General features: G+C 43.5%; 1 protein-coding gene across 2 annotated transcripts in view; it reads left to right on the forward strand.

The window, feature by feature from the left end:
• The window catches only part of pth1r (parathyroid hormone 1 receptor), a 123,075-nt gene that overhangs the window by 101,484 nt on the left and 6,561 nt on the right, over nucleotides 1-15,030 (forward strand). The window contains exons 5-10 of one of the 2 annotated variants that reach the window (XM_079611751.1): nucleotides 153-265; nucleotides 6,698-6,884; nucleotides 8,109-8,262; nucleotides 9,198-9,258; nucleotides 10,125-10,191; nucleotides 10,519-10,613. In XM_079611751.1, coding sequence (XP_079467877.1) covers nucleotides 153-265; nucleotides 6,698-6,884; nucleotides 8,109-8,262; nucleotides 9,198-9,258; nucleotides 10,125-10,191; nucleotides 10,519-10,613 — 677 coding nt within the window. The remainder of the gene's footprint in view (nucleotides 1-152; nucleotides 266-6,697; nucleotides 6,885-8,108; nucleotides 8,263-9,197; nucleotides 9,259-10,124; nucleotides 10,192-10,518; nucleotides 10,614-15,030) is intronic. The other variant, XM_079611752.1, reaches the window with a different exon arrangement.

Here is a 15,030-nt window from a genome sequence, read left to right on the forward strand (position 1 = left end):
TGAGACATTCACATAGTTGACAATAAACATATTGAAGAGGGCGAAGTTCAAAATGGACTGGTATTTTAGTTATATTGTTATCTGTTTCATTCTTCCTCATAGATGTTCAATATTGTGTGCATGATACACTCATAATCTCCTTGCTTTACCAGCCATCTCTTCATCCTCAGGAGGTGTTCGACAGGCTTTACCTGATCTACACGGTGGGCTACTCCATCTCTCTGGGATCACTGATGGTGGCGACAGTCATCCTCGGATACTTCCGGTGAGAAAACCCTGCAGGACTCACAGAACCCTTAACAAATGATCAATCTTCAAAAGCAATTTTATGGGGCTTTTCCTCATTCTGGGGACTATGCAGAAAACAAGTGTGTGTGATTCTCGTATATTATTGTCTGAACAAAAATGTTATATCAAGCAAGATCTGTATATATGAAATATCCTGACATGAATATCCCTTTTTTACCTTTCTACCTGATCCACACAGTTCTTGCTTAACATGTCAGATATATCTGTGGGTTGTAACACTGCCAGTGTTTCTGCTGCGTGACACAGCTATGGTCTATACAGAAAATCAAGTGACTTACGGACATACATTTTTCAAACAAATACTGAGTAGATATTTTGTCTTGATTTGTTAGGTGATAAATCTACACGCTGCAGGTGCTCGTAGGCTGCAATCTCATATATGCCCCGTTCTATGACATCTATATTTTTTTTACATGAAGGTTCATTGACATTGTTCGTTTAGACACATTCATCAATACTGAATGTCTGCTAGCTGGCGATGTTTGCATACTGGCTCGAAAGACAAAATATTTTAAATAAATTAAAGAGCACCTATTCTGTTTTTCTTTATGTTCATCTGTCTTTAGTGTGTAGTGTTGCTGTGTGGTCATGAGAAAGCTCCAGTTCTTCTCTATATCAGCGTCTGTGTTTCTGAACTCCTGAAACGCCTCTATTGTAGTCTTGAGTTTCTTCCGGGAACGAAGACGTCACAATATTCCTCATTATAATACAGTATTTTCTGGAGTATAAGTCGCAGCCGGTAATGTTTTCTCTTGGTTCATCTCAGTCAGTATGAATTAATTTTTATATATAAGTCGCACCTGACTATAAGTCACAGGACCAGCCAAACTATGAAAAAAGTGCGACTTATAGTCTGGAAAATACGGTAATTCATACGCAGAATAAAGGGGCGGGGCCTGGTTGAGTTAGTTAGTAGTGTGTTAAACTGGCGGTTATGGTAAGGGGCGGGGCATTTCCCAAAGCGCTCGACCAATCACAACACACTGCTCCAGCCGACCAATCAGAGCACAGTGTGTTTTTCAGAAGGAGGGGCTTCATAGAGACAGGAAGTGAACAGAGCGTTACTGACAGACTGGGAAGAGAGGAGCCGCAACACTGGAGAATATGAGGAAATAATCAACATTCAAGCAGGAGAACCTGTTCTAGTAGAGCCCAGAAACAACAAGAATTTTGTAAAAGAGCATATAGGTCCCCTTTGAATGATTTCGAGTCATTTTTAAAATATATTAATGTGGAGGTGGTATGCGCTTCATTGTCATGAAACATGAGCACAACACATTTTTGATTTCATCATTCAAATCATTCATTACAGAAAGTGTCACGTTTGTGTATGAATGGGTTTACAAATGATTTACACATAAATACTGTATGTTCTGCTCGTGTTTTAAGATTGTGGTTTTGAGGGGTTAATGTTTTTGAGTGTGTGGAGAAAGTGACTATTTTACTTTTAAAACTTTGACTCGACTAAAGCGATCGGTTTTCCAAATGAACTGCATCAAATGAATGGTTATCTAATAGTTCACCCAGTGTGTGTGCTGGCCCTTTTTCAATATGAAGACATATGAGTGCATTTATGTCTTTAGCGTTCAATCGTTCCATTTTCATTACTAATTAATGCAAAGAGGTTCCCCTCGTTATTTATCCAGTGGGCTTATTCAAATAAAGGGCCGGGTCGTGTGTGGAACGAGCCGCTGACAGGCACCAGATTAGCTTGACTCGGCTCCAGTGCTCCGTGTTTTTAAGAGGCCTGTGCACCGGAAATGCAGGTCAGGAAAATGACTTTAATAAGGGCTCGTTTGGGCTCCTGCTGAAACACTGCCAGTCTTTCCATGGGCTCCGGTGCACGGGCTCCAGGACATCAGCCATGCGGCGCGTCCAACATTACCCCCAGTGTCTGAGACACGCTCCACACGAGCCTCCCGATCAATCCTTCCCAACGGGACGCTGGTCAAACAGCAGTTAGTGTAATGACGAGGCGGGAAGCGTTCCTAAAGCTCTCCAGAGGACAGAGAGCTATAGCAAATATAAACCCTAACTGTTTCACATTTCAGCATGTCTTTCTGCAGAAGGGTTTTTTAGTAAGAAAAGACATTCTCTGAAGTAACAACAATAGGAATGGGTACTGGTCACACAATACATTATAATAATCAATTAAATGGCTTTTGCAATGGAATTATGGCCAAATCTTTATGTCAAGTGTACATGATGGTAATGATACTTTTTTTTAAATTTAAATAGATTTAAATAAATGTATTTCCAAACAAAAATATAGGCTGCTTCTTGTTTAGTTGACTGAAATAAGTTCTTCAATTTTAGCATTATTATTTAATTTTTTGTAGTTATTATTCATTTTGGTTGTAGCTTTCTATGACCATTTCAGTAACTTACATTTTTGTTTAGCCATTTTTTTAAACCAATTTGAAACCAACATTTTTACATTTACAATTTACCAATCGCCAATATATCATATCACACCAAATAATCATGCAAAAAAATCATGAAAATTAATAAAACTTGAAATAAAATAAAATGAATAAAAAAGAGCATGGTAATGTCAATTTATAGTCAGTATAAATGTTTCTAGTTCTAGTGTTTCTTTGGCTAAGAAAACTTTTTTATGTGTGAGATGTCTACTAAAATATATATTTTTAAACCCATATACAATCTACAGCTATCACAATATCATACTATCACCACACAATTATTTTGGCCCAAATAATAATATTTTCACAATATCTATAGAAATAATTTTTTTGTGGATAAAAATGCACCACCATGATAACTAATCTTGATCAACTCAACTAAGACCTTAATGTAACATATCCCATTTAAGGCTTTAGCAAACTAACTGCCCTGATTTTCCGCTCAACAACAGTTCATTGAGATCTCAGATAAAAGCCCCAAATCAGAAGCAAATTGGTGCGACAATCTCTGGATTATCAAAGATGTAATCTGAGAGAAGAGGTAATGCATAGCAGGTTAAACATCTAGTCCTGTCTGTGATCAAGACCTGTAGTGTAACAAGTGACAGTAGTTTACTGTGAAAAGAACAACAGTTCGAGGACTGTGAAAGTCGTGTCATGAATAGGCATTACTCTGTTTATTGCCCTCTTTTGTGCTTACTGTTTAATATTTCACCTACACTGGTATATTGGGACACCCCTATACAGTCAAGGAAAAATCATAAGAATTCATTGGTCATAAAATGTTGGAACCCTGCTAGAGCGCCTCCAGAATATCTGAATAGTCAGTAAATTATACCAAAAACCATAACAGTAATCATAGCTTTTAAATATCACTGACCTTTGTGCACAATTTGTGGTGAATGCCTGGTGTTGGAACAAAGCCACACACACCCGCAATCATTATTGACCAGTGGTGGTTCTGAAACTATTTGTGAAATTGTGCTCTTATCGTACAAACTGAGTTTTCTTGTTTGCTAGTGATTGCTGTCTGTGTTGAATGAAGGGGTATTTTGGCGCAGACATTCCTGTGCTCTTTCGTTGATGTCAACACAGAATCCTCTTGAGACGAAGGTGGCCGTGACATCAGCTTCGATTTCCTCTGTGATCTCATGAATAAACATGCATTTATACGAAAAGTTTGGTTCAATCACATGTATGTTTTTTCACATTTGCATAAACACTGAAACATACAGGATGAACATGTTGGTAGCATCTAAAACCTAAACATTTTTATGCATGATCAGCTTTAGAAACTTAAAAAGTTTACTCATCATTTTAGGTTATTGAATACTGAATTCATGAAACAAATGATTAGGATGATTGTATTTATTTATTCAATGAGATCTCAATGCCACATTACATTTATATAACACATTTACCTCATTTGATATTATAATAATTTAATGTAGTTTCTGCTGCTATATATATATATATATATATACTGTATATATATTTATTTATTTTTATATATATATATATATATATATATATATATATATATGTTTTTAAAGGTAGTCCATTATTTGACACAAGCCTGAACTTTTATGTTAAATGTAACACTATATCATTATTTAATATTTCCTTAATGCTTTTTTAAAACAATGACTTTGTTTGCTGTGGGACAGGTACGAACCATACAATTAAAACGCACCATTAATGGATTTTTGCTTTATGCAAGCGTAGCATCAGTTCTGGGAGGTCACTTTAGTCAAGCTCATATCTGTGACTCTCAGCTGATCCACGTCTACCAATAGGTTTACGACGCCTATCACTGTATTCATATATGAGCTCCTTCAGTATTATCAGCAGCTATCGCGTTTCTCAGGAGCGAATTACCCTCCTCCCTCCCCAGCTCCTCTCGTCAGTCAGGATATGGCTTCCCCTTGAATCAGACTAAATTCTCGAATTATGTTGTGCATTAAAATATTGACATCAATGATATCTGCAATACATTGATGTTGGTTCTGTTCTGTTTACCCTAATGGGGGTTGGTCTCAGTGATCACCACAGACAGCTACAGTAGTTCCTCTGCCGATTAATTGTTCTAAAGGGAAGTTTATAGATGTCATCGAGTTGATGCTTATGAGAAGTGGCTCCACCTTCACCATGGGTGTGGTGGGGGAGGACTTTCCCAGGCTCTTACCCGCCACAGACACTGGACTTGAGCCCATGCCAGCCTTCCAACACACCAACCACGGTCACAGAGCCAGAGCCCACCGCAGACCCAGAACCTGAGCCCGAGCTCAACACGAGTCAAGAGCCAGAGTCAGCACCACAGCCAGGACCTGCCATGAATGGAGACCATCACCCTGGAGACGGAGCCTGCAGCCCTGCTCGCCCTGGAGACCGAGCCAGTCATCGTGTCCAACCAGGTGCGAGAGCCGGCACTCATGGCTGTGCCATTGGGGATTTTAGTTCCATTGCCTATGAGCACGATCAATATAATGGACTCCCTGGTTCCCTCTTATTCCCAAGCCAAGTCTCCTGCGTCTCCGCTAGTCCCGCCCAGATCCAAGTCTCCTCCGTCGATGATGGACCCATAATCTCTCTCCCGCCTCCTCTACCTAAGCCAGCTGGCCCTTCTGTCACGCCTCCGCTAGCTTCCTTCAGTCCCTCAGTTCCTCCTCTATTGGCTCTGCCTTGCAACTCGGTCTTCTGGTGCCCAGCTCCACCTTAACTCCGTGTCCCCTTAGCTCCACCTGGTACCGTCATCCTTGCGGCTCCACCGGGCTCCCTCGTCCCTCCGGCTCCACCCTAGTCAGTTGTCGCTCTGCCTACACCATGGACTTCCGGGCTTTCGGCAGTGCCTCATCCCTCCACCCCTCAGCTTTGCCAGGCTCCGCCTTCTCTGCATCTCAGCCTTGGTCCTCAGTCCCACCGGCTCCGCCTCAGTAATCCGGCACCCTGGTTCCGTCTTGGCTTCCAGGACCTACAGTGTTATCTGGTCTCTTTGTCTCCTTGGCTCCACCTGGGTCTCCAGCTCTCCTGGCTCCATCGCTGTCGGTCGGTTTACTGACTCCACCATGACTTCTCCCTCCATCAGTGCCGCCGTCGGTCCTCACCTGGCCCATCCCACCATCATCTCCTGCCTGTTGCTCAGTATAAAAGCCATTGTGTCTATGTCTATGTTTTCATAATGATAGGTGTACCAGGTGTATTGGCAGGAAATTGTTATGTTCATTGGTAAGGAGTGGAGCTGTGAGCTTGAAAATATCAACACAATGCAATAGTATATTGTAACTACAGTATTTGTCACTGTGCAACGGTCATATCTGCCTATTATGTTTTTATATTCTTGGTTAGTAGTTTGAGGTGAGTTAAGGGCTCAAACATATCTATATAATAGTCAAATATAACTATACACAAATATATTTATAATATAATTGGATTTGTATAGTTTTTTACACATTGACAGCTGTATTTTGAAACACTACTTAAACAATACTTATGAGTTCTCATGAGATCAGACTGCAGTATTTTTTTTCAGAAGTCTGCAACAAATCTGGAGGAGATATTCCTTAATAGACTTGCTCCGGTCAAACTGAGAGAGTGTAGACAAACTGAAGGGAATTTGGGTAACACATGCTTGCAATTTTGTTTTTATAGCTTAAATTTTGAGCCCTAGATTTTCAACATTTGTGCTTTCTGAACCCTTTAAATCCAAAGAATGTGTTACAGTCAGCGGCAGACTCATCTGGCCCTAATTTAGATGAGTATTGTTCTTCTAGCCTCTGTGAAAGGGCATTGGAGAGCAACCAAACAAATACACACACAGCTCCAAGTATCTGCTATTGCATACTGATCTGCAATGTTCTGGTCTGGGATTTTCATGTACCTTGATACCTCAAACGTTTTACACCTAATTACAAAATATCGCCTGTTTGACCTCATTTCTTCTCTCTCTTTCTGTTTTATTCTTCTAGGCGGCTGCACTGCACCAGAAACTACATCCACATGCACCTGTTTGTATCGTTCATGTTGAGGGCCATTAGTATATTTGTGAAAGATGTGGTGTTGTACTCTGGTGCTGCATTGCAGGAAATGGAACGAATCACTGTGGAGGATCTCAAATCCATCACAGAAGCCCCTCCTGCCAACAAAACCCAGTTTGTAAGTGCAGCACACACACAATCATATCTCACAGTAAAGTTCATAGCAGAGAGATCTCACATTGTGTTGTTGCCATAGTAGGCGGGAGCGTCATTATCATCTGAAAGCATTTGTTGTTGTCGTGCCACTGTAGCAATTTCCACATAAATGCGTAACCAGGAAACAGGGTTTTCAATTAGGCTTTATGGTAATTCACTTATGTAATATATTTAATTTTTAATTAAACATTATAATTAAGACTATTATAGTAACTATGGTAATTACTCGTGGCCAGTATCAAGAAGGATTGTGGATATTCTCTATTGGCATGAATATGGGTCCCAAGACCAGGATATAATAGAGAGTTGAGGATGGGTCCTTTTGACTTGGTCCAGTAAGCAGTCACCCAGCAACCGCCAATTCCCTTTCAATTTCAGTTCAGTAGCTGACACTGAGGAAACATCTTTCTCCAAAAAGCCTTATTGAATCACAGCAGTGTTTCACTCTGGCCAATGGTGTTTAATCGTGCCAAATGGAAGCGGCTCTGACCGTTTACATGCCCTCTTGCACATCACTGGCTGCTTTTACACAGACTTCAGTCAGCACACTTCTGTTTCACCTGTGTGTGTATCTATTGTTGCTTACATTTTGTTTTTGTCTCAGTTTAAAATGTTTGGAACCTCAGTTTCCTGAGATGAGGGAACAGGGCATTGCGTACCGTACACTGGCCGTGTTGTTGCACTTGAACTATTAGCCAAGCTCGCCAGTTATTCCTTAGTCAAAAGATTCAAAGGATCTGCCGTTTGGCACACACTTTACATAGGCTGCGAACTGCCTCCATGTGGTGTGCTGAAACCCCATTGGCCAGTGTGAGACACTGGCATGGTTCAATAAGGCTTCGGTATTTTCAGAGGTGGTCAAATGTGTTTCCACATAATGTCAGCAATTGACACAGTCTCATTCCCTCATCTCAGGGAACAGATGTTACGAGAGTACCTAGAGATGATTACCCTATAATTCAGAACACCTGAACAGCGAACGTACTCCGAACACCTTGACAAGCACTCAAAGTATCTTTCGACATTTGTTGAGAATGGCCCTTATCTCTCTTAAGAATGAATTTAGATTTGGGGGGGATAGTCAAGTTGCATGTAGTCTACATCTCAAAAGCAAATTAAGGTGACCATGAAGGAGCACATGCTTTGAATCAATGCGTGCTGAATCGATTCTCCTTTACCCTTCAAGATTGGCTGTAAGGTGGCTGTGACTCTCTTCTTGTACTTCTTGGCGACTAATTATTACTGGATTCTGGTGGAAGGCCTGTACCTGCACAGCCTTATCTTCATGACCTTCTTCTCAGACAGGAAGTACCTCTGGGGCTTTACTCTGATTGGATGGGGTGAGTAAACTTGTTCAAGTACACTTATCTCCAGTACACAACACTAGTACATAATTATTCAGCTTCTGGCTACAGACACCAAATCATGTCCACAAGATTTAATTACTGCTTTCTTTAGACTCATCTCTGGTTAATTGGAAATAAATAACTAAGTGGGCTATCAACTGGTAAATCAAACTGGTTTTATATGTTAATGGTAACAGTTGCGTTGAGGTATTGCTATGTGTTTCCATGTGCTGTGTGTTTTGGGGACATCAGCAGACACACGTGTGGATATACGTTGGACTTCACGGCTCCTGCATTGTACACACTGTGCGGAAATGTTGGACATGCACAGCGCATACAATGTGGATGTTGTGAAGCTAAGCCACTTCTCTGTTGCTGAAACCACGGTTGAAGAGCCAGTGCTTCAGCTTTACTCTCTGAGGGAACGCGCTAGATTTGGGGGACTCATATTCACTAGGAGTTTTCCCTCAATAAACTCCTAATTACTGTTTATTGATAGTAAGCTAGTTGTTGTAGTGGTTATGTTCAACCGGTATGCTTGTAATATGCATGCTAATAAGCAAATAGTGAATATGTGTTCCCAGATCTAAAGTGTTACTCGTCATTTTCATTGATCCCACCAAAATGTTACTATTAAAAATAAATAAATAAATAAAAATTAAATAGTTTAAAAGAACTAAAAATAAAACAATTTGTGTGTTTATTCATTTGCAGTGATAGCTGGAATATAGACCTATTTTACATTTTTCAAATAATGTGACAAATGCAAACATTCATACAAAAAATCATGACATACAGATTTTTTTTCTAAATAAATGTTATCCAAGATAATCAATCTTATTAGCCTTGAGTGTTGTGTGATAATAAAGCCATATGTGCTTCTGCATGTTGAACTGGGAAGTGAAGGTCACTAAAGGTTTATTATACAGGTGTTCCTGCGATGTTCGTCACCATCTGGGCCAGCGTGAGAGCCACTCTTGCTGACACCGAGTAAGTGTTTGTGCTTGAAATATCACCATGTGTCCATTTACTCAGGAATACAGTATTAATTCAGCTTGTCAAACTCATAAAATATTCTGTGCATGGTAAATAATGTATGCCACATGCAGGATGTTTGAAAACACGCTATCGGTGTGTGGTATTAGGGGAGTACAGTACTGTGTACAGTACACAGAAGTCACGGTTCGGTACGTATCGGTTTTGGGGTCATGGATTGGTATGAACATGAAAAAATCCCCAATGCTAGGTTTCTGTTCATTTATTTTGAACAGACTGTAGTGCAAATCACAGTTCGTTCCAGCTAGCGGCATTCAGTCGCTGAAGTAATTGTGACAGTACAGCCTCCTGTAGTGTGAGCACTGAGCAGTAAAAAGTGCACGCTTGCAAAACAGCATTTGGTATTTGGTCGCAATTAGCTACAAAACTGAAAAGCGGAGTCTACTTCACCTTTCCATGAGGAGACCGCGAGTGAAGCGGCGCCTGAGTTTCCCATTCCCAGGACATGCATGTTTCATCACTGGACTGAAGTGAGACATCCACCACACAAGTCAACACAACACCAATGAGTGTGTCACATTATAACAGAGGAAACAACTTAAAATACTCCGTCATTTATCGTCACACAGATTAGAGTAAGACATCGAAAGGGTCTATTTTTCATTTGTGTACACTCACAATAAAAACAAAACAATGTAAAATTAAGAAAACAAAGTGGATCGCCTGTGACTGACTGTATTCGTCACCTGACTGTCCGTACCGAACCGTGAATACATGTGCATGTACCGCTACACCCCTAATATTAAACATTAATAGGATTGATCTTTCTAAAAGGGACTGATCTGTTTTATGATCAACAGGTGCTGGGATTTGAGCGCAGGAAACCTGAAATGGATTGTGCAGATCCCTATTCTGACAGCAATTGTTGTACGTTCACTTAAGTAAAAAGAAATTCATTCAAAAAGTTGGTGCTTTTTAGGTAGAAAAAGTTGTATATTTTTTAATCAATCAAAAAAGTATGAATTCAGTCAAGTGTTTACACATGTTTGACTAGTAGTTTAAGTTCTGTTGACCTTTGCATGATTCATACATGTCTCCAGTACATTTCAAATATTTAATTTATTTGTCTGCCATTTGCTTTCGTGTGAACACAGTGTAAGAATCCTCAATTAATGCAGCGTTATTTCATGCATTGTTTATTTCTCAGTCTCAATTATGATCCATTAATTTGTGTATATTTGTTTCATCCCAAAGGTCAATTTTTTGTTGTTCCTGAATATAATCAGAGTCTTGGCCACAAAACTTAGAGAAACAAATGCAGGCAGATGTGACACCAGACAACAGTACAGGTGAGAATGAACGTCTCAAACACACACTACTGGGGTTTGTTTTTAAAGACGATTCTTCTGTTCACTGAATGTATATATGATCTATAATCAATAATGGTATGGTCACACTTTAGATTAGGGTCCAATGCTCACTATAAATGATGTATTTTACTCCTAATTATTAGTATATATTTATATATACTAAAGTACTAACTAAAGTATATATGTATATATGAGGTGGTGAAATGGGTCTTTTACCCCACAGTGTTTGCTATTTTCTGTTAATTTTGATAAATTAAACAATTAATTTTTGCTCAATAAATATACTATTCAGTAAAATGTGTTAATTTTAAAAATACTGAAACAAAATCATTAACAAAGTAGAGTTCCCCTTCAGGAACTCCGCTGCATGAAATCGCAGTGGGGAACCGCCCCCCAGCGTAGCGCGTCTGAATCATGAATGAAATCAGTCAATGGAGATAGAGTACACGCGAGTGACGTCATCGACCAGGAAGCTATAAATATCCCCCGAATACACAAGCCGCCAGCTTTCTCACTTCAGCAAAGCGCTCTGTGTGTGTGTCTGAAATCTTTCGATTGTGTGTTTATCTGTTGCTAGACAGGAGTTTTCACTATATCTATATATATATATATTTATAAAAAAAACAATATGAGCATGACGAGCGAGCAGCAGTACAGAAAGTGTGTTCCCCCCTGTACACGATACATCACGGGTGGGGATTCACATGAACTGTGTGTTGCTTGTTTGGGAGTGCAGCATGCCCAGTCAGCTCTCGAGGGGGCTGATTGCGAGCATTGCGAGCGTTTCCCACTAAGAACCCTGCGCTCGCGGCGATCGCTCTTCGAGGAGAGTGGTTTGCTGCGAGCTCCCCAGGGCTCAGGTCCCGCTTCTGTTAAGGCAGAGCGGCGGCGCTTGTCCTGGGGTTCGCAGATGGATCTCACTGGCGACGTTGAGACGGGCCCCGCCCTATCTCAGCTATCTCCGGCGGGATCCAGTGCCTCTCGCCCGGCTCTGGAAGCACGCGCTGCGGCCGTTACTTCTGCCCGGGTGGAGGCACATGTGGTTCAGGAAATTAGATTATCCAGTTCTGAGGAGCTGGATGTCCAAAGTTTCACATCAGAAGATACTGGAGACTCGTCACTCCAGCATAATGCTGAAGAAGGGCTGATGGATGTTTTAACTCGTGCTGTTGAAAAGCTCAGCATCGAGTGGCCAACTGACAGGCAGGAGTCTAGAATAAAAAGCAAATTGGATGATAGATTTCTGTCTGCACGACCTCAGCCTTCTCGCCGGTGTTTACCGTCCTTCCCTGATCTTCACACCCTGGGTGTCAAAGACCTGGGCTAGACCGGTTTCCAGTAGAATTTACACAAATCAATCCAATGCATATGGTAATATTTTTGGAGCTAAATCTTCTGGTTATGTGACGATGCCGAAGGCGGAGGAGACGCTCGCGAGCTATCTCTCTCCTGCTTCGTCGTCTTCACTTAAAGCACCGGCCCTTCCCTCTAGACCGCTAAAAAACACTTCAGCGCTTGTGGGGAAGGCTTACTCGGCTGCGGGGCAGGCGGCTGCATGTCTTCACACTATGGCCATTATGCAGGCTTATCAGGCCAACCTGTTAAAAGATGTTTGTGAGGGGGGTGAAATTTCTGAGACTATGATTAATGAGCTCAGGCAGACTGCTGATCTCACTCTCCGGGCCACCAAGGAGACCGCTAAATCCATCGGCCGGTCTATGGCAGCCATGGTGGCCACGGAGAGACACTTATGGTTGAGTCAGACATCTATGAAAGAGAATGATAAGACTCTCCTTTTAAATGCTCCCATTTCGCCTGCGGGCCTCTTCGGTGACGCTCTTCAATCTGTCACCAAGAGGTTCCAGGAGGAAAAAAAGCAGACGGCGGCGTTTCATAAATTTATTCCCCTCAAAGTTCGCATCACTGGGGCTGCTGAGCGAGGGCAGTCCCAGCAGCCGAGTACAGCAAAAAGAGAGCAGCAAAAGAAGAGTGTCGTGTCTCGTGCCCTCCCGCAGAGAAACTGGAGGGACGAGACGGGGCGCTCTCCGGCGCGGCCTTCTCGGGGCAGGGCTGATCTGAGGACAGTCATTGTCGCTAAGAAGGCCGCGTCAAAAAGGTCCTGACGTTTTCAGCGCCAGGGCTCTGAGGGTGGTCCCCGCCGAGAGAGACTTGAGTCCACCTCCCTTAAGGGTGCACTGTCTCTCCAGGCGCCCTCAGGGGCCCATTCTACTAACCCTGCCAAAACAGGGCGTAGGAGGGTCCGGCGAGTGCTTTCCCGAGGGACGCTCGCCGCCTCTAATGAGGGCTCCAGAGTGTTCAGAACAGTCGTTCCCTGCCGGTGCGCCGTTACAGGGCACTGTGTCTGTCACTCAGGAGGTTCAACCAGAGGCCAGCCCCGAGAGGCTGGTACCCTTAGTAGAATTTTTTGTAGAGTGGAAAAACCTTCCAAATGTGTCTCGTTGGGTCCTGCACATGATCAAGAGAGGTTACGCCATACAGTTCAGGTCTCGTCCGCCTCGGTTCAGAGGGGTCCTTCCCACAGTGGTGGGCCCCGAGCAGGCTCTGGTAATGGAACAGAAGGTTATGACTCTCCTTCAAAAAGGAGCTATAGAGCGGGTTCCTCCTCCCAGCAGGGAGTCAGGCTATTACAGCCGGTACTTCATTGTTCCGAAGAAAGACGGGGGGTTGCGTCCAATTTTAGATCTGCGCATTTTAAATCGCACTGTAGGGAGACTCAAGTTCAAAATGCTTACTCTCAAACAGATCGTGTCACAAATCAGGTCCGAGGACTGGTTTGTCACGATAGACCTAAAGGACGCCTACTTCCATGTATCGATTCTTCCTCAACATCGGAAGTTCCTGAGATTTGCGTTTGGGGACCAAGCATACCAATATCGGGTCCTTCCGTTCGGTCTAGCACTGTCACCCCGAACATTCACCAAGTGTATGGATGCGGCGATAGCCCCATTGAGACTTCAGGGCATCCGCATCCTGAACTATATAGACGACTGGTTAATCCTAGCTCAGTCGGAACATCAAGCGGTTCGGCATCGAGATGTCGTTCTCGCTCACATCAAGAGATTTTGGTTGAGACTGAACACCAAGAAGAGTGTGCTTTCTCCAGCACAGAGAACCACTTTTCTCGGTGTAGTGTGGGATTCGACGACGATGCAGGCACGGTTGTCACCTGCTCGGGTTGCTTCGATTCTCGCCGCAGTCAGACAGATCAAGCTAGGCCAGCTATTCACTGTGAAACAGTTCCAGAGACTGTTAGGTCTCATGGCGGCAGCGTCCAACGTTATTCCTTTTGGCCTGCTGCACATGAGACCGTTGCAGTGGTGGCTCAGAACCAGGGGATTCTCCCCGAGGGGAAATCCGCTCCGCACGATCTTGAGTTCGCGACGCTGTCTTCGCGCCCTGATCGTGTGGAACGATCCTTGGTTTCTGTCCCAAGGTCCTGTGTTGGGAGCTCCTTGTCGTCGCGTAACGCTAACGACAGATGCTTCTCTCACGGGTTGGGGGGCGATCATGAGTGGTCGCCCAGCTCAGGGTTTGTGGGAGGACCATCATCTCCTATGGCACATAAACTGTCTAGAAATGTTGGCAGTGTTTTGGGCTCTAAAACACTTCCTCCCAGACCTAAGGGGCCACTATGTCCTTGTCTGGACAGACAACACATCGGTGGTCTCTTATATAAACCATCAGGGGGGTCTGCGGTCGCGGCCGCTATGCAAACTAGCCAGTCAGATCCTTCTATGGTCCCAGGGGAAACTTCTGTCTCTGAGAGCAATTTATCTCCCGGGGTATCTAAATCAGGGGGCGGACATCCTGTCGAGGCAGGGGCCGAGGCCCGGGGAATGGAGACTTCACTCGAGGTGGTGGAGCTCCTCTGGGAGCACTTTGGTCGTGCCGAGGTAGACCTCTTTGCTTCCCGAGAGACATCACATTGTCCTCTGTGGTTCTCTCTCAGCCATCCAGCCCCGCTGGGGTTGGACGCTATGGTACAGGCGTGGCCGAGGTCTCGCCTGTACGCTATTCCCCGATTGCTCTGCTCCCAGGAGTTCTGGAGAGGGTTCGCCGGGACGGAGTCAAGCTACTCCTGATAGCCCCGTTCTGGCCGGCCCGAGTATGGTTTTCGGACCTGGTGTCCCTTCTCGACGGCTCTCCCCTGGATATACCGATCAGGAGGGACCTATTATCTCAGGCGAGCGGTGCCATCTTTCACCCTCGCCCAGAAATGTGGAAGCTGTGGGCTTGGCCTCTGAGGGGGCCCAGCTCATAGATCTTGGTCTCTCGGCTGAGGTCGTTGAGACCATCCTCCAGTCCAGAGCTCCCGCCACAAGGAGGCTTTATGCCGCGAGGTGGAAACTTTTCACCTCCTGGTGTAGTGAGCGCC

The sequence above is a fragment of the Phoxinus phoxinus genome (genome assembly GCF_949152265.1).
Source record: "Phoxinus phoxinus genome assembly, chromosome: 5".
In the NCBI taxonomy this organism is placed as follows: domain Eukaryota; kingdom Metazoa; phylum Chordata; class Actinopteri; order Cypriniformes; family Leuciscidae; genus Phoxinus; species Phoxinus phoxinus.